The sequence below is a fragment of the Amblyomma mixtum genome, chromosome 4 (assembly GCF_055824585.1).
Source record: "Amblyomma mixtum isolate Tamu chromosome 4, ASM5582458v1, whole genome shotgun sequence".
NCBI lineage: Eukaryota > Metazoa > Arthropoda > Arachnida > Ixodida > Ixodidae > Amblyomma > Amblyomma mixtum.
Window position 1 is genome coordinate 27,261,694 of NC_143015.1, and position 20,016 is coordinate 27,281,709.

The following is a 20,016-nucleotide window of genomic DNA, read 5'->3' on the forward strand; positions in this document are numbered from 1 at the left end:
TCATGACATCCTTTTCTCCATTCTAGAGCATGTCAACCTGGGTAGCGTAATAGTAGAAGGGGTTTAAAATGGCTTACGCAAATTGTAAGACGCGAATTATAGTTAACGGCGACCTCACGAACAGCCTCATAGTAAGCTCGTCGGTGAGACAAGGATGCCCGCTCTCTCCCCTGCTTTTATGCGAAGCATATTGCTAGAGCTACCACTCACGCCGTCGCCGTGGGACCCCCACGTGACACCGTGACGTCACACCACGTGACATCGGATGAGAGAGCCGGCCTCCACCTCGCGCCGTCGCCGTGGGACCCCTAGCCGTCACGCCACGTGACACTGTGACGTCACACCACGTTACATCGGATGAGAGAGCCGGCCTCCACCTCGCGCCGTCGCCGTGGGACCCCTAGCCGTCACACCCGCGCATTCCTGCGCATTTCGAACGCGCGTTCACACTCGGTGTAGGTGAAACGCTCGCTCCACCGGGCAGGCAGACGCGGCTTCCGTGGCAATCCAGGCGCTCATCCAACGCGCGTCTCGGGGTTAATCGGCGTTCCGCTGTAGCCATGCCGTTGTCTTCCCCCACGACGAAGGCTTCTAGTGGTTGTATTAAAATGACCAAGTATTCAACCAAGGAAAGCCATGTATTACCAAGCCTAGCCACTAATATGCTTCGCATTCCCCAGGCTTAGCCAAGCTGAGCCTCAGCAATTTTTTGCAGTGTATCTCGAGCCGTTCTGCTTGGCCATTCCTAACAGCGACTGCATTTCTGGATTCAAGCTTCAGGCAGCCGAAGTGAAAATCCTTGCATACGCGGACGACATAGCGGTATTTTGCACAAACAGAGGAAGCATTCGTGAAGCTACGAATGTGGTCGAAAAGTTTTGCGACCAGACTGGATGTCAGGTAAACTGGGAAAAATGCTCCGGATATTGGCATGGGGAATGGGATGTTTCACCAGATTTTTTTTCTCGACTGCAATGGACTGACTTGCCGACGTGGTGCCTTGGGGTGCCCCTAAAATGTTATCGCGATCCCAGCACACACTGGAACGAAGAGGCGTTAAGGGCAAGAGAGAAAGCGGACGCGTGGCAAGGAAGGCAGCTGTCAATGTTTTCACGTGCCTTTGTGTGCAATGTTTTCTTGATTTCAAAGATATGGTAGGTCATGAATGTGCTCTGTGCGTCGCGCAGCAATATTAAAAAAATCCATCGAGTGTTCGCAGTTTTTCTTTGGGCGTCGACCTGGGAGAAAACCAGGCGAAAAAACTTGTTTATTTCAGTCAAAATCTGTGGCGTTGGACTGGTTCATTTGCTTTTGCGTCAAGTGCTGTCAGACTTTATTTTCCTTCGTGATCAAAATTACATATTTTTGAGAACTGTTATGCAAATGCGGTTGCAAAGGCTGCTCCCCGGAATCATAGTGTCATCGTGTGAAAACATGTGTGGTGCTGTAAACGGATATTTGAGCGAGGTTGTTCTTTCTTTCAAGTTGTTGGAAGTGCGTTTTACACTACAATACCTGTATAATGTTCCCAAAATGAAGCTGTGTAAGGATCTGGTTGAAATTATGCTGCCGCCACCTTTGTATCGTGCACCTTACCGTGGAGGCCCAGGGCAGGATATATTAAAACGGGTGAAAAAGATACCGGTTCGGCCGACAGTCAAAACATTCTTTTTCAAATTGCACTCTAATACACTACCCGTTAAATCTTGGCTTCATGAAAAAGGAATCTTTGTCCCATGGACAACAAATTGCCTGTTATGTAAGAAGCCCGAGACAATTGAACATCTTTTCCTAGACTGCTGGGACGCCATATTTTTCTGGAGTGTCCTGCAGAGAGCCATAAGAAAAGATCTACCACTGCACCCTTATGGTATCAGATTTCTACCAGTTGATCACAAAGAGGTAACCTATGAATTAATGATGGTTCTTTGCCTCCACAGCCTGTGGAAAACGAGAATGCAAGTAAGCCATGCACTTCAAAAACGTAGGAAAGTGTTCAGGAAAGAAAAAAAAAACAGCGCTAAATTGTACACAAACCACACAGAAAGACGGACAGGACGGGCGCTGACTCCAACTAAGTTTATTGAAAGCCACATGTAGCATATATATAGCCCGAAGAAGGTGAACGCATGCGCATTTCCCACATGGCAACAACACCCACACACACACGGACGATAACTTCTCATAATCGCGTATTTTTTAACAATCTGTGCTCACTTCCTCGTAGGGAGATAGAAGTGGTGCTGACGCACATGCCACCCCTCTCTTTGATAAAAAAGGCTTCTGCCAGTTCGCGAGCTAATCTATCTTTACTTCTGGATAGAATTTTAATCTGTTCAAGTCGTGGTGCACAGTGCTTTTTATTTTCATCAATGCAAGAGCGGCAATGGGCGGGAAGGTTTTCGAACGAAACCGATGCGTTCGCTAAGGACCTTCTGTGTTCCCCGGCACGCTCTTTGACGCAGCGTCCGGTCTGACCGACGTACACTTTGCCACATGTAAGGGGGATCTCGTAGACCACTCCCGTGGCACACCTTACGTAGGGCTTTGAGTGCTTCTTCCCACACCCAAATGTGGCTTTCGCACCGCTGCTAATCTTGGGGCACAACTTTGCCAATTTGCAGGGGGCGGAGAAGACCATGGGGACTCCGTACTTGTTGCCAACTCGTTTTAAATTGTGGGACACCTTGTGCATATACGGTATCACCACTGGTTTGACTTCACCGAAAGGTTCTCTCCTCCGTTGCCCCTTTGGCTTGCCCTTAAGTTTCTGCAGCAATGCCTCGGTTACGGCAGCCAAGACGTGGTCAGGGAACCCTGCTTTACGCAGTCTATTCACCTCGCCCTCGAAGCTCTCCCGCATCATGTGAGAGCACGACTTGAGGAGTGCTGATTTCATAGAAAGGGTGGCGATAGCCCTCTTGACAGTTTTAGACTGAGCCGAATCATACGGTAAAAAATCTTTCTTGGCCCTGGGCAGGTAGCGCCAGCAAGCACTTCCGTCCCCCAGCTTAATATTAAGGTCCAAAAACTGGAGGCGGTCCTGTTCAGGAAGCTAAAATGTGAAAGAGAGCCCCTTCCCATGTTGTCCGAACATTTCTAAAATTTTCATGGCAGTCTCCTCATAGCGGCCTGTGTCATGTCTCTTTAAGATCACTAAAAAATCATCAACAACATGGGAAGGGGCTCTCTTTCACATTTGAGCTTCCTGAACAGGACCGCCTCCAGTTTTTGGACCTTAATATTAAGCTGGGGGACGGAAGTGCTTGCTGGCGCTACCTGCCCAGGGCCAAGAAAGATTTTTTTACCGTATGATTCGGCTCAGTCTAAAACTGTCAAGAGGGCTATCGCCACCCTTACTATGGAATCAGCACTCCTCAAGTCGTGCTCTCACATGATGCGGGAGAGCTTCGAGGGCGAGGTGAATAGACTGCGTAAAGCAGGGTTCCCTGACCACGTCTTGGCTGCCGTAACCGAGGCATTGCTGCAGAAACTTAAGGGCAAGCCAAAGGGGCAACGGAGGAGAGAACCTTTCGGTGAAGTCAAACCAGTGGTGATACCGTATATGCACAAGGTGTCCCACAATTTAAAACGAGTTGGCAACAAGTACGGAGTCCCCATGGTCTTCTCCGCCCCCTGCAAATTGGCAAAGATGTGCCTCAAGATTAGCAGCGGTGCGAAAGCCACATTTGGGTGTGGGAAGAAGCACTCAAAGCCCTACGTAAGGTGTGCCACGGGAGTGGTCTACGAGACCCCCCTTACATGTGGCAAAGTGTACGTCGGTCAGACCGGACGCTGCGTCAACGAGCGTGCCGGGGAACACAGAAGGTCCTTAGCGAACGCATCGGTTTCGTTCGAAAACCTTCCCGCCCATTGCCGCTCTTGCATTGATGAAAATAAAAAGCACTGTGCACCACGACTTGAACAGATTAAAATTCTATCCAGAAGTAAAGATAGATTAGCTCGCGAACTGGCAGAAGCCTTTTTTATCAAAGAGAGGGGTGGCATGTGCGTCAGCACCACTTCTATCTCCCTACGAGGAAGTGAGCACAGATTGTTAAAAAATACGCGATTATGAGAAGTTATCGTCCGTGTGTGTGTGGGTGTTGTTGCCATGTGGGAAATGCGCATGCGTTCACCTTCTTCGGGCTATATATATGTTACATGTGGCTTTCAATAAACTTAGTTGGAGTCAGCGCCCGTCCTGTCCGTCTTTCTGTGTGGTTTGTGTACAATTTAGCGCTGTTTTTTTTTCTTTCCTGAACACAATGTCACACCAACTAGCCCAGCAAAACGTACTGTTAAACGTAGGAAAGTACTGCGTTTAAAATTATTTCATAATATATTTCGATCTAGAACTGGAATAGACACAACCAAATATATAACCAACCCTGATTACGTGTCTTTACGAAGAGATCATTCACTTAACGTTAAAGAATACAGGTGCCGGCCTGACCTTTTTAAAATGTCTTTTTTCCCCAAAACGGTTTCGGAATGGAACAAGCTGCCTGAGGAAGTAGTGTCCATATTATCAAATGATTGATTTTCTTCCATGCTGTGATATTTTTTGTGTATAATAATTGCATGGTCTTCCTATTTCAATGTTATCTTTTTTTTGTAACCAACTGCACACGGTGGCATTTGTGTACTTTTTCTTCAACCCCCCCACTGTAATGCCAGACAATGGCGCTGTGGGTATGATGAACAGGTGCCGGCCTGACCTTTTTAAAATGTCTTTTTCCCCAAAACGGTTTCGGAATGGAACAAGCTGCCTGAGGAAGTAGTGTCCATATTATCAAATGATTCAGCCGCCGCGGTGGCTCATTCTACTTCCGGCCACCGAGCGTGACGGACGTGTGTATCATGGGCTCCCAAGGAGCGGATTTAGCGGCCCAGCCGGGCCGCGGTATCAGGAGTACGATCAAACCGAACGAGGACTACCAGCTGATTTTGCCGCATTTGCCAACAGGTTCGAGCGTTTTGCATACTGTTTTTTTGCATGGCGACGTCCAAGCCAGGCCATACCGTGTTGAAAACTTTCGTGACGCTACTGAGCGTCTGTCATTGCTGCCGGAAGTGGTTGCCCTCGGGGCATATCAGATGAATCATGTTTGGGCCGTGACATTCTGCAATGAAGAAGGAAAAAACAAAATGCTACAGGCGGAGGCGTTCAACGTCAAGGACCACCGCTGTGTGGTCATTGACCCATGCAACCAGGACGTCAGGCTGAAGCTGTTCTGGCTGCTACACGGCGTGAAAGATGACGACGTGAAGGCAGCTCTGGCGGCTTTTGGAAAAGTGACCGACATAACTCGGGACAAGTGGAGAGTCAAAGGCTGCGTCGACAAGTCGTCTACTACGCGCTCAGTGACATTGAAGCTGAAGGTGGGCGTTACCATCGAGGACTTACCGCACCAGCTGCGTGTTGGAGAGGACGTCGCACTCGTCCACGTTCCTAGCAGAGCTCCGCTCTGCCTCCGGTGCCGCGGCACCGGCCACATACGTCGGGAGTGCCGTGTGCCACGTTGCGGGCTCTGTCGTCGCTTCGGCCACGACGACGCCCAGTGCGTGCGAACATATGCTACCGTAGCTGGTCCTGGTCGTAGGGATACTACTGAGGAGCATATTATGGACGAAGTCGACGCAGTAGAGGCGACCCGTGAGAGTCGGGAAGACGTAGTACCGAAAAGCATAGCCTCAGAAAAAGCAACGCTTCCCACGGAATATGAGGCTGCCAACTCAGAAGAACCGCCTGTGCCTGACACCAGAACTGAGTCGGACGCGGGAAAAGCAGATGATGCTGCGGTAGGTGCAGCTGAGACGGTTTTGGAATCGACCGACGAGAAGGACGTTGACACGGAGATGCCCGCGGCGTCAACTTTGCCAGCGAAGAGGACGCACGACGAAGCTGATGACAAGGCGACGAGCTACGACGGGACGGACCTTGAGGAACCTCTTCCCAAAGCGCCTCCTGTTCGACGTGCGGCCTACAAGCCCAAGCCAAACATCCCTCCTGATCGTAGGACTTCGTCGGGTGTCCCTCCGCCTTAGCGGAGGTGCCTTGCAGGGTCTTCGTGTTGGTAACCCGGTCTTGGATCGGGTTCAGTGCTGACACCGCCGTACTTTGCAAGCTGGAAGGATTCTTGATGAAGTGAGCTGCAAACCGATGTCACTTTGAGAGCGGCGAATCCCAACCATTTAGATGGCGCCTCAACTAACATCTTGCTTGCGTATTGCCACACTGAACGTGAGAGGTCTTTCTGCGCGAAGAAGGCAAAATCAGCTTAAACGTCTCTTGTTCGAAAACGAAATCGATCTGTTGGCTGTTCAAGAGACAAAAATTGAAAGCGAAGAGTTGACAGATGCGATGGCAGAAATTTACCGTGCACAGTTCAGTGTTTGCGTGTGCCATGCAAAAGGAAAGTCGGGAGGGTGTCTGATTTTAACTCGAAACGGCAAAGTCGCTGTGGAAACTGTATTTTCCTGTGAAAGTGGCCGGATTGTAGCATGCCATTTTTACTTTTCTGGTGTAGAGTGGAGAGCTGTGTGTGTATATGCACCTAATAGAATTCCAGAACAAGATGCCTTTTTTCGCCGTGTTCAACCTTTCCTGCTGACAGAAAAGCGTGTACTATTGCTTGGAAATTTCAACTGCGTGTGTAGACCTGAAGATAGAACAAGCAACAAAACCCTGCAGGACACGAGTGTCGAGCTACTGTCTGAGATGATTAATGAAGCAGAATTGGAAGATATTGCCATTATAATGCAAGGTTCAGAACAAGCACAGTACACGCATTTCCAAGGCGTTAGTCACGCAAGGCTGGACAGAATTTATGTTCCTTCTGAAGTTGTGCCCTTGTGTTCCCAGTACCAGACTGTGCACGTCAGCTTCAGTGATCATTCTTTAGTCGTGATCACACTTGGGGAGAGGAAAAGGACTGTCAAGTTTAGTTGGGAATTATGGAAATTTAATGACTCATTGTTGGAGGATGACGAGTTTAGCAAGAAACTAAAAGACTCAGTCAAAAGCTTGTTAGAAAAAGAGACAGACTTTATACAAACATGGGAACAATTTAAATGCGACGTGAAAGTGGCCGCTATAGAAAGAGCATGTGTTTTAAAGCGTAAAGAAAAACAGCAAGAAAAGGAACTTCGTACGGAGCTGGATTTCATGCTCAGCATGGAAGGCGTCAAGCCGGGGTTGTACAGACAAGAAATAAAAGAGACCAAAACTAAGCTTGAACTAATAGATGAAATGAAATATCGAGGTGCTGTGATAAGGGCACGCAGCGAAAGATTTTGGCTTGGGGAGACGCCCACAAAAAGGGCGCTCAGCGACGAAAAACAATATGCAGTTTCGAAAGAGATAAAGGAAATTTGTTATCGCAATGACGTAACTTCCGAATCTGAGGTGATTGAAACGGCGTTTCTGGAATATTACCAAAACTTGTTCAGCCTTAAAACGCCTGATGTTGAACATTACAAAACTGCATTCCTGTCGCTAATGCCAAGAGTCGAGGAGGACCTGGCGCAGGTACTTGAGGAGCCCATAACGGCAGCAGAAATCGAAGCTGCAATACAGCAGCTGAGCTTGAACAAGTCGCCTGGGCCGGACGGCCTCGGTGCCGCACTTTACAAGGCTTTGAAAACAGAAATGGCAATAGCATTACAGCGCGTAATAAGCGAGTGTTACGAAAGAAAGTTAACTCCGCCGTCTTTTCGAACTTCCCACGTGGTGTTGATCCCAAAATCGGACGACCCGAGTAGGTTGCAGTCAGTTGAGTGTTACCGCCCAATAAGCTTAACTAACGTAGACTACAAAATTTATATGAAAGTGCTAGCCGGACGACTCCAAACAGTAATCAAAACCCTTGTTGGCCCACACCAGACCTGCGGCATAAAAGAAAGATCCATTTTTACTAACATACACGTAGCTAGAAGTGTCCTTGAATGCTGTGACGCAACGGAGGGTCGTGTCGCCATGATGCAACTGGACCTGCATAAGGCGTTCGATAAAGTTGTGCATGAAATTTTGTTCGTGCTTTTGGAACATGTGAATGTAGGATGTATCATCACTGATGGCGTGAAAATGGTTTATGATGGCTGTACATCAAGGTTCATAATTAATAACCGCCTGAGTAATAGTATTCCTGTCTTGTCGTCAGTGAGGCAGGGTTGCCCTCTTTCTCCACTGCTTTTTGCACTTTACCTGGAGCCCTTTTGTTTAAAGCTGTTAACTACGCAAAACGTTCGAGGTTACGCCTTTTGTCATAATGCAGTGAAGGTATTGGCATATGCAGATGATATAGCAGTGTTCTGCAGAGACCAGGAAAGCGTGCAAGAAGTGGTGAGAGAAGCCGTAAATTTTTGTGATGCAAGTGGCTGCGCGATAAGCTGGCAGAAATGTTTTGGTTTTTGGCATGGAAAGTGGCAGGCCACGCCAGAAGTATTCTGTCGAATGAAGTGGGTAGACACGCCAGGAAAGTACCTCGGCGTGCCGCTAACCAACTACAGAGAAAGCAAAGAATATTGGGCCCATGAAACCGAACGAGTCAAAGCTCAGACAAGCAAATGGGGCGGTCACAACTTTTCCATGTTCGCAAGAGCTACGGTGTGCAACATGTTTTTAGTAGCGAGGATGTTTTACGTTCTGCAAGCGTTAACTTTGCCAAGGACTTCAGTGCAAAGGTTACACAGAGTGTTTGCAACATTTATTTGGGCGTCAACATGGGAACGTACCAGCCGATGCAATCTGTTCCACAAGATGCGGAACGGGGGGCTAGGGTTGTCAAATTTATTTCTGAGACAGATAGTCAATGGATTCTTTTTCTTGCGTCAAGATAATGATTTTCTGCGAACTGTTATACAAGTGCGATTGTCAGAATCACTGCCTGATTATGTTGTGTCATCTATGTCTGCAGGGCGGAGTGGGTTAAGTGCTTTTTTGCAAGAAGTTGTTGCAGCAGTCCGTATTCTTCGGTCAAAATTTTCCGATGAGTATCTAACCATTGTAACAAGGAAAAAGATGTACAAGGACCTGCTTGATGTGTTGCTGCCAGTGCCTGTTTATCGCAGTGCTTATCTTCTGGGTCCCGAAAGGAATGTGCTAAAAAGAGTCAAAAGAATGCCGGTGAAGCCTTCAGTGCGTTCTTTCTTTTTTCAATTGCATACTGGAACCCTCCCAGTGAAGCCATGGTTGCAAAGCAAAGGTCTTTTTGTACCTTGGTCAGTAGAGTGTCTTATTTGCAAGAAAGTGGAAATTATAGAACATATCTTTCTCGACTGTCATGACGCTGTTTTTCTTTGGGATGTGTTGAAGCGCACACTGAAAAAAGATTTTCCCCTGACTCCTTTTGGAATACGCTTCCTACCATGTGCAGAGCCAGGTGAAGTGCCTTGCGACCTGCTAATGTTGCTCTGCATGCACAGCCTATGGCGTACGCGAATGGATGTCAGGCATGAACATGTTGTTGTGAATCCGGCTCATCAGTATTTCATTGAGAGCATCATGTATACTCAGGAAGTTTTCGGACAGCAAGCTCCTCAGCCTGAGTGGCTGCCTGTCCTCGACCAACTAAAATCATTTAACCCATTTTATCATCGTGCACTAGCTAGAAACTGACCTGTGCTTTTATTGTCATGTCATTGTATTTTTGTTTTGTTTGCCCGGCCAAGTCGGTAATAAAGAAAAAAAAAAGCCGCGGTGGCTCAGCGGTTACGGTGCTCGGCTGCTGTCCCGAAAGACGCGGGTTCGATCCCGGCCGCGGCGGCTAGAATTTCTTTGGAGGAGAAATTCTAGAGGCCCGTGTACTGTGCGATGTCAGTGCACGTTAGAGAACCCCAGGTGGTCGAAATTTCCGGAGCCCTCCACTACGGCGTCTCTCATAGCCTTAGTCGCTTTGGGACGTTAAACCCCATAAACCAAACCAATCAAATGATTCATTTTCTTCCATGCTGTGATATTTCTTATGTATAATAATTGTGTGGTCTTCCTATCTCATTGTTATCTTTTTTTGTAACCACGTGCACGCGGTGGCATTTGTGTACTTTTTCTTCAACCCCCCCACTGTAATGCCAGACAATGGCGCTGTGGGTATGATGATAAATAAATAAATATAAAAAATATTAGCACTCGTGGTACACGCGAGAACTTTGTTGAAAGCGCTGTTTATCTGCGGGAATGTTACCAGGCGCAGCGTGACCCACCCAAGTGGGTAACACTACCAGATGATCTAGTCAAATTCAAGAAATTTTAACTACACCCGTGTCAGCTCAGGTGTACCTGAAGTGTTTTTATTGTTTTCATGTCAATCTCAAAAATAAAGAGAAAAAAAAACGTTTCCGTGGTGTTGCGGTTATCACGTGCACATCACACGCGCAAGGTCCCCGGTTCGATCCCACGCGGAAACATTGTTTTTGCTTTCTTTTTTATTTGCTCGCATTCCCTGTGGTACAATTATTGGCAGTCGCGGACGCAAGCTCCAGAACAAAGAAGAAATCCTTGCTTCCATTCTTGTTTCCGTGGTGTATTTACAGAGCACCTAGGTTGTTTTTGTGTGTGTATATACACACACACATATGTATATATATATGTTTTGTATACAAAACCATGTAAATAAATACCATGAAAGAAAAAAAATTGTTTCCGTGGTGTAGCGGTTACCACGTGCGCCTCACACGCGCAAGGTCCCCGGTTCGATCCCGGGCGGAAACATTGTTTTTGCTTTCTTTTTTATTTGCTCGCATTCCCTGTGGTAAAATTATTGGCAGTCGCGGACGAAAGCTCCAGAACAAAGAAGAAATCCCTGCTTCCATTCCCGTTTCCGTGGTGTAGCGGTTATCACGTGCGCCTCACACGCGCAAGGTCCCCGGTTCGATCCCGGGCGGAAACATTGTTTTTGCTTTCTTTTTTATTTGCTCGCATTGCCTGTTGTAAAATTATTGGCAGTCGCGGACGAAAGCTCCAGAACAAGGAAGAAATCCCTGCTTCCATTCCCGTTTCCGTGATGTAGCGGTTATCACGTGCGCCTCACACGCGCAAGGTCCCCGGTTCGATCACGAGCGGCAATATTGTTCTTGCTTTCTTTTTTATTTGCTCGCATTCCCTGTGGTACAATTATTGGCAGTCGCGGACGCAAGCTCCAGAACAAAGAAGAAATCCCTGCTTCCATTCCCGTTTCCGTGGTGTAGGATTCTACTTCCGGACGCTGAAGCGATCGGACGTGTCTCGATGGGCTCCGTCGGAGCGGTTTCAGCGGCCCAGTCGGGCCGCGGTAACAGGATTTTGGACACTACTGACCAGGATTATCAAGTGATACTGCCGCAACTGCCATCAGGTCAGATTGTTTTGAACACAGTTTTTTTGCACGGCGATGTGAGAGCGCGGCCTTTCCGCGTCGAAGATTTCAGAGAAGCCCTTGCTAATCTGGGAGCACTTCCAGATGTTATCGCCCTGGGGGCGTACCAAATTTATTTATTTATTTATTTATTTATGAATACTGTCAACCCTCATTTGAGGGTCATTACAGGGAGGGAAAGTGAAGAGGCAAAGAAGTGCACATATAACCATGAATGAACAAGCTTCTTTGAGCATACAATACAACAGAGCATTGAAACGCAATACAGTTCACACCACTGTAGAACCACCTGCTATACAAAAAGCAATATTGGACAATCAGTTACGCGCCCATCTAGAAGAATCCCATGCCTAGACGGAATCCCCAAGTGCATTCAAGAATGCCGCTACACCTGTAGACTCAGCAACGTGAGCGGGCAGTTTATTCCGGTGCTCAATAGCATCCGGAAAGAATGAGCAGCGAAAGACGTTAGTTCGTGTCAAGTATGGCCGAATTGCTTTGTGGTGGTTAAGGCGGGAGCTTAGTCTACCTGGAGGCTGCAGATATTTTTCTTTATTGATGTTAATTTCTCCGTGAATGATTTGGTAAAGTATTTTTAATCTCTGCCTTTTACGTCTTTTTTCTAATGTTTCTAGACTACATGAGTTTAACATCTCCGTTACCGAATCTGTTTTCCTGTATTTTGAACAAATAAATCTCGCTGCACGTCTTTGAATCTTTTCTATTTCCGTTGAAAGAATCTTCTGCCGAGGAGACCATACTACAGATGCATATTCTAGGGAAGGCCGGATGAGAGATTTGTATGCTAAAAGTTTGACATCTTTCGTTGCTCTCCCCAACTTTCCTCTTAGAAAACACAGTTTTCTATGTGCCACCGCACAAACATTTTCGACATGATTGTGCCAACTTAGGTTGTGAGAAATTGACACCCCCAGATACTTGAATGTACTAACATTAACCAAATCGTGACCTGCAATACTGTACTGAAAAGAAATTATATTTCGTTTGTTAGTTATATGGGTAAATGTGGTCTTATTGAAGTTGATTTTCATTTCCCATTTTTCACACCAAAGAGCAAAAGCCTGCAGGTTTTGGTTAATGTTAATCTGATCTCCTTCACATGTGAAAGGTGCATAAATGAGGCAATCATCCGCAAATAGTTTCAGTTTAACAGAATTTCCAACTGCACATACTACGTCATTGATATAAACTAGAAATAGCAATGGCCCCAGCACAGAACCCTGTGGTACACCAGAATACACATCCAAAAAGCCAGACTCGCAATTGTCAACACGTACCGCCTGTTTGCGTTTCGCCAAGTACGCTTCTATCCATCTAAGGATGTCTCCATTAATGCCAGCCCTTCGCACTTTCAGGAGTAATTTGTCATGAGGAACCTTATCAAAGGCTTTTTCAAAATCTACACAAATAACATCAATCTGTCCCCGGTCATCTATAGCTTTAGAAAGGTCATGTATTGTCTCAATTAACTGTGCCACCGTTGAAAACCCTCGACGGAAGCCATGCTGACATTCAGAAAGTAGTCCATTTGTTTCCAAAAAAATGATAATATGTTTCGCAATAACATGTTCCATTACCTTACAGCAGATTGAAGTAAGTGACACAGGCCGATAGTTGTTCATAAGTGTGCGATTGCCACTTTTAAATACGGGTATAACAATGGCAGTGCGCCAGTCTTGTGGCAGATAATGAGTTACGAGTGATTTTCGGAATATAATTCCCAAGTAGAAGGACATCCATTCAGCATACCGTTTCAAGAAGCATGTAGGTATTCCATCCGGGCCGATAGCTTTTTTTTCGTCCAATTCTATCAGCTGCTGAAACACGCCGCTTTGAGTAAAGCTGATAGCATCGATAGACGTTTCACGAGAATGTGCTTCGTCGTGTGCGTCGCTTTGGCTCGTGTTTCTTGCGAATACAGATTGGAAATATTTATTGAAGTGGTCGGCCATATTCGTTTTATCTGCAATAAGTTCGGCTCCCACTGTCACCTGCTTTACTCTTTCCTTTCTTTTATCAAGATAGCGCCAAAATTTCTCTGGAGAATTTCGCAGAAAACCACTAAGAGTGTGATTGAAAAATCTTTCTTTTGCAGCCGATAGCAACATTTTTATTTTTTGACGTAAAACCTGTATGTCGTTGAAGTCGGCTTTCTTTCTACGCAATCTTTTCAACTTCCGTTTCGCGTGAATGATATCCCTGGTGACCCATGGGTTGCGCTGCTTTGTTTTCTTAACTCTAGTTGGAACGTACCGGTCGACACAAGTACTGATGATAACTTTAAGACGCTGCCATAACCATTCAACTGATGCATTTTCAGAGGCACTTTCAAATTCATCAAAACAAGTTTCCAGGTAATCCAGGATGGATGTATCATCGGCCTTCCCGTACTCTTTGATTTCTACTCGAACCATAGGTTCCGCAGGAACATTTACAGAAGTAAGCACTTTCACGAAAATAATTTTGTGATCAGATATTCCATCGGTAACATTCGTTTCAATATCTCCTACATTATTTTAGAGGAACACCAAGTCTAGTAATGACTGTGACTGAGGCGATATCCGTGTAGGTTGTCCAACTACTTGTCTCAAATTGTAAAAGAAAGCAATATCCAGCAATTTTTCCGCGCTATAAATTTCTGTATGCCCAGGCGTAGTCAATCCCCAATCAATATGTGGCAAGTTGAAATCGCCAGTCATTATTAGGCGGGTGCTCCTAGTTACATGACTGAAAAGAAACTCATTTAACTTATCGAGAAAATCGGGTGAAGTATTCGGTGGCCTGTAAATTGCTCCTATGACGTACGCAGCACCAGAAAACATAATTTTACACCACACTGACTCCGGCATTTCGCTTGTAATCGTGGAAACTGAGAGCGATGACTTCACAATAATGGCCACACCACCCCCACGGGAATCTCGATCCCATCTGAGCATTGTGTAGCCAGGAGGAACAATGCAATCAGAAGAAACATCACTGTTGAGCCATGTTTCCGTTATGCAAACGACATGCGGGTTCTCTGAGAGCAATAAAAATTCCAATTCTGTGACCTTGTTAAGAATGCTGCGAGCATTCAACAGAACTATCCTGAGCTATGAATTACTTTCACTTCTGGAAGGTGACCCATTATGGCTGTCATCTGCTGTCTCCGATCCGTTGTGGGTGTTTCGAGCACCCTTACGTTGGGTCCGGCAGAGCAAACGCTCGTTTCGAGTGTCATCCCAAGAGTACAGACGGTCATCTATCTTCAGTTTATCGTGAACCAGCGATACCTTTTGTCCGTTAGATCGTTAGACAGCAGCAGACTGCCACAAATTCCTCCGAACTTGTACAATATCTTTTGCGTAGTCATTGCTGACGCTAACAGACGTGCCTTTAAGTTTGTGGCAGTTTTTAAGAACGCTGTCTTTTTCCCTGGAATCATAGAATTTCATAATTACTGGTCTAGTAGCTGCTGTTTTCTTTCTTCCTAGGCGATGAATTCTTTCGACTGAAGTGATCTGAACACCAAGATCCTTGTGGAAAATATTGTCTACAACCGCTTTTCTCAGATCTAACTCTGACTCAGTGGCTTGTTCAGGGAGCCCCAAAACTAAAAGATTGTTACGCCGGCCGCGGCTTTCAAATTCCACTAACTTTTTAGCTTGCTCTTTGATGATAGACTCAAGGTTATCAATTCTTGTGCTCATTTCCTTGAATGCCGCTAGAAAGTCCGATAACCCTTCCGTCCTTGCATTCAGCTCACCGATTTCGTCTTGAATAGCTTTCAATTTGCGATCCGTCTCTGCCTGATTCTTTACAATCATCTGCAAGTATTCCTCTGTTGTAGGCCCCGGATTCTCCTTAATATCACCCGACGTCAACAGCAACAACAACACTGTCCAGCAATCACTCAAAATTGCGCGACACCTGCGAGGGCACGGCAGGACTACTACAAATCTATTGTCATTTCTGTTAGAATGAACATTATGCCAGGAACTAACCTGCAAAACCAGCAGAAGGCGTTTAGCCATGCTGTCCCACAGGCGAGTGCCGTGCCCTCTGAAGAGTTACCGCCCATGTATGGGCGGTAACTTTCAAGACAGCGGAAGCGGTAAAGAGCATGCTCCCTAAAGGCGACATGCTAGTGAAGGAGCGTCGGTGTCTGGTTATAAACCCGAACAACCAAGACGTCAGGCTCAAGCTTCACTGGCTCCTTCATGGAGTCAGCGACGATGATGTGCGGGCTGCGCTGGCAAATTATGGCAAGGTAACCGAAGTGACCAGGGAGAAGTGGCGTATCTACGGCATTACCGACAATTTGTCGACGACGCGCCTCGTCGCCCTGAAGTTGAAGGCCGGTGTCAGTGTGGAAGACCTGCCCCATCAGGTGCGTGTGGGCGGTGAGCTGGCCTTAGTTGTGGTACCGAACCGGGCACCCTTGTGTTTGCGCTGCAACAGTAAGGGCCATATACGGCGTGACTGCTAAGTCCCGCGCTGTTCCCGATGCCGGCGCTTTGGTCACAACGATACGGACTGCGTTAAAACCTACGCAACCATCACCGGTCAGCCGAAAAAGAACGATGTGACCGAGCTCGTTATGGATGACGAAGACGCTGAAGAGGCTTCCAGAGGGGCTGGGAATGTGCCCGTGCAGTCTCCAACGGGCGACAAGGCTGAAGCCGCCGAGGGCACTCAAGGCGCCGCCAGCAAAGGCGACCAACAAGATCAAGGCAACACCACCCCCTCGGGGGAGGGGACTGCGAAGGAAGACTCCGGCAAGGAGTTGGAGGTAGTGTCGACGGGGGGCTGGTGGGATGGTGAGAAAACCATGGACACCACAAGTTCAGTGCCAGGAAAAAGAGTGCGCGAGGAAACAGTCGTCGCGGGCGACAACGCCGACGTGGAATCGCCTCCCAAGACGTCTGCTACTCGGCGGCCGAGTTTCAAGCCCAAGCCGAACATTCCGCCCGACCGCAGAGGGGGCGGCACGGAGCCCTCGTAGCAGCGTGGGCCAGTCTTGTTCCTGCCCACGAAACTGCAATTAGCGTGCATCATGGAGCTGTATCAAGGGCCAAAACAACGACGAGGACTACTATCTTGCTGCGGGGGCGGAAAAGTCGAGTGCCGCGGTTTTCAACGCCAGCGCCGTACCTCAGATTGTCGAGGTAAGCCCCGTGCGGTCTTTGTGTCCTAGCGTAAATATGGCAGCAAACTTTAAAAAATCCCTCCGTGTAGCAACATTGAATGTTCGGGGCTTGGCAAGTAGGCGAAGGCAGTGCCAGGTTAGTAGGCTACTTATCGAAAACGAACTGGACATCGTTGCTGTCCAAGAAACGAAGGTCAGCAGCGAGGACCAAACGGACCGCATGGTGCAGCCCTTTAGAACTCATTTCAATGTTTGTGTAGCTCATGCGGTTGGAACATCGGCGGGATGCGCGCTCTTTGTACGTAACAGTATTGGGATTTTGGAGGAACAAGTCATTGTTTGCGAAAGTGGCCGTTTTGTTATCCTGGATTTCTCATTCTGTGATTTATTGTGGCGTGCTGTGTGTCTTTATGCGCCTAACAAAGAAACCGACCGCAGAATTTTTTTTGAAAACCTCGAGCAGTATTTGAAAACAGAGCGACATGTTATATTTATGGGAGACTTCAATTGTGTTTGCAGGCCAGAGGACCGAGCTAAAGTCCGTACTCTAAAGGATCAAAGTGTGCAGGTTCTGGATGAGCTCGTAGAGGAGTACGACTTAATAGATGTTGGCTGCATGTTATCACCCGGCAGTCAGGCACAGTTTACTCATTACCAGGGTGAAAGCCATGCCAGGCTTGATCGCATATACATATCGGTGCATCTGGCGCCACTCTGCGAAAACTACGAAGTCATTCCAGTATCCTTCTCTGACCACTGCATGGTTTCCTTCACCTTAGGATCAAAAGTAAAGGAGGTGAGATTTAATTCGGATTTATAGAAATTTAATGCCAAACTTCTGGACGACAACAGCTTCGTTTGCGAGGTAAATAATTTACTGAAGTCATTGCATGTGTCTGGAGCCGAAAGCTGTTTGGAAAGGTGGGAAAGTTTCAAAAATGACGTAAAAATGAAAGCTATTGAGAGAGCAAGCATACTAAGACGCGAAGAAAAATAGAAAGAAAAGGAATTGCACAGCCAGTTGAAACTATTGCTGAACATAGAATCTGCGCAGCCTGGTTTATGCATGAACCAGATAAAGGAAGTTAAAAGAAAGCTAGAGCAGGCCAATGAAGATAAGTACCGAGGGGCCGTTGTGCGGGCACGCACTGAGCGATTATGGATGGGTCAGGCGCCCACTAAGCGGTCACTGAGCGATGAAAAGAGCTATGCCTCGAAAAAAGAAATACAAAAAATAATGTACAGAAATGAAGAAACCACTGATCCAGAGAAGATAAAACGCGCCTTTTTTGAGCAATATCAAGCTTTGCTAGGACAGGAGCAAGTGAAGAAGGACGGCTTTGAACGTGACTATTTGCGATTAATGCCCAAATTAGATGACAGTGAGAAGGAAAGACTTGAAGCTCCAATCAGTATAACAGAAATAGAGAAAGCAATTGACCAGTTAAATGCCGGGAAGTCTCCTGGGCCCGACGGCCTGGGTGCAGCTTTCTATAAAGCCTTTAAAGATGAACTAAGTCAGGTCCTGCATACAGTAATCGAAGAAGCCTATGAAACAAAACGATTGCCGCCATCTGTCAAAGCTGCCCACGTTGTATTGATTCCGAAGTATGAGGACTCAGCAAGGCTGCTTTTGGTGGGGTCTTATCGGCCGATAAGCCTCACCAATGTAGATTACAAAATCCTTATGAAAGTTTTAGCGAGAAGGACACGGAGCGTCATTAAAGACCTAGTGGGACCACACCAAACTTGTGGAATACAAGGACGAAGTATTACAACCAATATACATGTGGCGAGAAGTGTTTTGGAGTGTTGCGATACTTTTGATGGACGAGTTGCGATGATGCAGCTCGACCTAGCAAAAGCTTTTGATCGAGTGTGCCATGAAGTGCTTTTTAATCTTCTAGAATTTGTGAACATAGGAAGTGTTATTACAGAGGGAGTCAAAATGGCTCACTCTGATTGTGCAGTGCGAATTATTATAAATAAGAATCTCACCGAAAGAGTGCCAGTGAAATCGTCTGTGAGGCAGGGCTGTCCATTATCCCCGTTGCTTTTTGCTTTATACCTAGAGCCGTTATGCTTGAGCATGATACAGAACGAAAGGATACGCGGTTTCGCGCTGGAAGCAACGGAGGTAAAAATGCTTGCGTACGCAGATGATGTCGCTACTTTCTGTAGAGACAAAGAAAGCGTTCAAGAAACTGTTAGAGTGGTGGCTGATTTCTGCGCTAAAACGGGGTGCCGTGTGAACTGGGAGAAATCATCTGGATTCTGGCACGGGGAGTGGGATCAAAAGCCTGAAGTGTTTGCCAATGTGCGATGGACAGCTCTGCCCTCAAAGTACTTGGGTGTACCACTTGACCAATACAATGACACTGAGGAATACTGGAATAGGGAAATAGAGAATCTCAGAAGGAAAACGCAAGCATGGAACGGCCGGAACCTATCTATGTTCACACGAGCAACTGTTTGCAACCTTTTCTTGGTTGCAAAAGTGTGGTATGTCTTGCAGGTATTGCTCATGTCGCGCGTAACCATACAAAAAATACATCGAATATTTGCTGTTTTCGTGTGGGGAAGCACATGGGAACGTACGAGTCGGACAAATCTGTTTCTTTCGGTTCGAGAAAGGGGAGTAGGGCTTGTGCATTTGTTTATCAGACAGATTGTGTCGCGTTTTATTTTTCTGCGAGACCAGAATGATCCCTTTTTGTGTACTTTTGTGCAAGTGCGCCTGCGCAATGCTTTGCCTGAGTTTTTGGTGTCCTGTTCTGATAAAAGAACGACAGCCGTAAGAGGATTTTGGCGCGAAGTTGTCACTGCTTTTAACATGCTGAAAGTGCGCTTTTCTTTAGATTATTTAAGTAATGTGTCGAGAAAGAAACTGTATAAAGATTTGTTGGATGTCATGCTGCCTGCACCAGTGTATCGACAGCTTGGTTGCGGAGGCCCAGGGCAAGATGTTCTGAAAAGGGTGAAACGTATGCCAGTAAATCCCAGCGTGAAAAGTTTTTTCTTCAAACTCCATACTAACACTCTGCCAGTTAAAACCTGGCTAGAACAAAAGGGCATTTTTGTGCCATGGACGGTAAACTGTATGCTCTGCAAAAAGCCTGAGACAGTCGAGCATGTGTTTATAGAATGTTGGGATCCGGTATTCCATTGGGACATTCTACAAAGAACAATAAAGAAAGACCTGCCAATCACGCCGTACGGAATCCGGTTTTTAGCGGTAGACGATGACCGAGATGTCCCTTATGATCTCATCATGCTACTGGGCCTCCACAGCATATGGAAAACCAGGATATCAGTGCGAAATGCCGATGTAAACATTCGACCTGTGAGAGAAAATTTCATTGAAAGTGTTGTGCGTGTGCGCGAATGCTACCGAGCCCAATCGGAGCTACCCGAATGGCTGGGCGTGCTGGATGAGCTTGCAGCCCTCAAGAAGTTTTAAACAACCACGTTGACCGTAGGCCGGTTCACGTGTTTTAGCGGTTTGTTTGT

At 46.8% G+C, this 20,016-nt stretch overlaps 2 protein-coding genes, 2 non-coding genes and 1 pseudogene across 4 annotated transcripts; all 5 read left to right on the forward strand.

The window, feature by feature from the left end:
- The first annotated feature begins 4,832 nt into the window (after window positions 1–4,832).
- On the forward strand, window positions 4,833–11,190 carry LOC149345966 (uncharacterized). The gene is made up of 2 exons (XM_089541230.1): window positions 4,833–5,564; window positions 11,127–11,190. The coding sequence occupies exons 1-2, from the start codon at window positions 4,864–4,866 to the stop codon at window positions 11,188–11,190; spliced, it is 765 nt and encodes a 254-aa protein (XP_089397356.1). The 5' UTR covers window positions 4,833–4,863.
- TRNAV-CAC (transfer RNA valine (anticodon CAC)) lies at window positions 10,642–10,714 on the forward strand. Its single transcript has one exon. It is a non-coding gene; the product is annotated as a tRNA-Val (tRNA).
- TRNAV-CAC (transfer RNA valine (anticodon CAC)) lies at window positions 10,820–10,892 on the forward strand. The gene has a single exon. It is a non-coding gene; the product is annotated as a tRNA-Val (tRNA).
- A 40-nt stretch (window positions 11,191–11,230) lies between the features above and the next one.
- LOC149345969 (uncharacterized) lies at window positions 11,231–16,362 on the forward strand (annotated as a pseudogene).
- A 2,596-nt stretch (window positions 16,363–18,958) lies between these two features.
- Window positions 18,959–19,966, forward strand: LOC149345970 (uncharacterized). Its single transcript, XM_089585325.1, has one exon. The coding sequence runs from the start codon at window positions 18,959–18,961 to the stop codon at window positions 19,964–19,966; it is 1,008 nt and encodes a 335-aa protein (XP_089441451.1).
- The last annotated feature ends 50 nt before the right edge of the window (window positions 19,967–20,016 follow it).

Coding starts and splice junctions, on each gene's coding strand:
- LOC149345966 (XM_089541230.1), top strand. CDS start 4,864: ATGGGCTCCCAAGGAGCGGATTTAGCGGCCCAGCCGGGCCGCGGTATC. Junction 5,565..11,126: donor TTCGGCCACGACGACGCCCA/GTGCGTGCGAAC, acceptor AATTATTGGCAG/TCGCGGACGCAAGCTCCAGA.
- LOC149345970 (XM_089585325.1), top strand. CDS start 18,959: ATGTTCACACGAGCAACTGTTTGCAACCTTTTCTTGGTTGCAAAAGTG.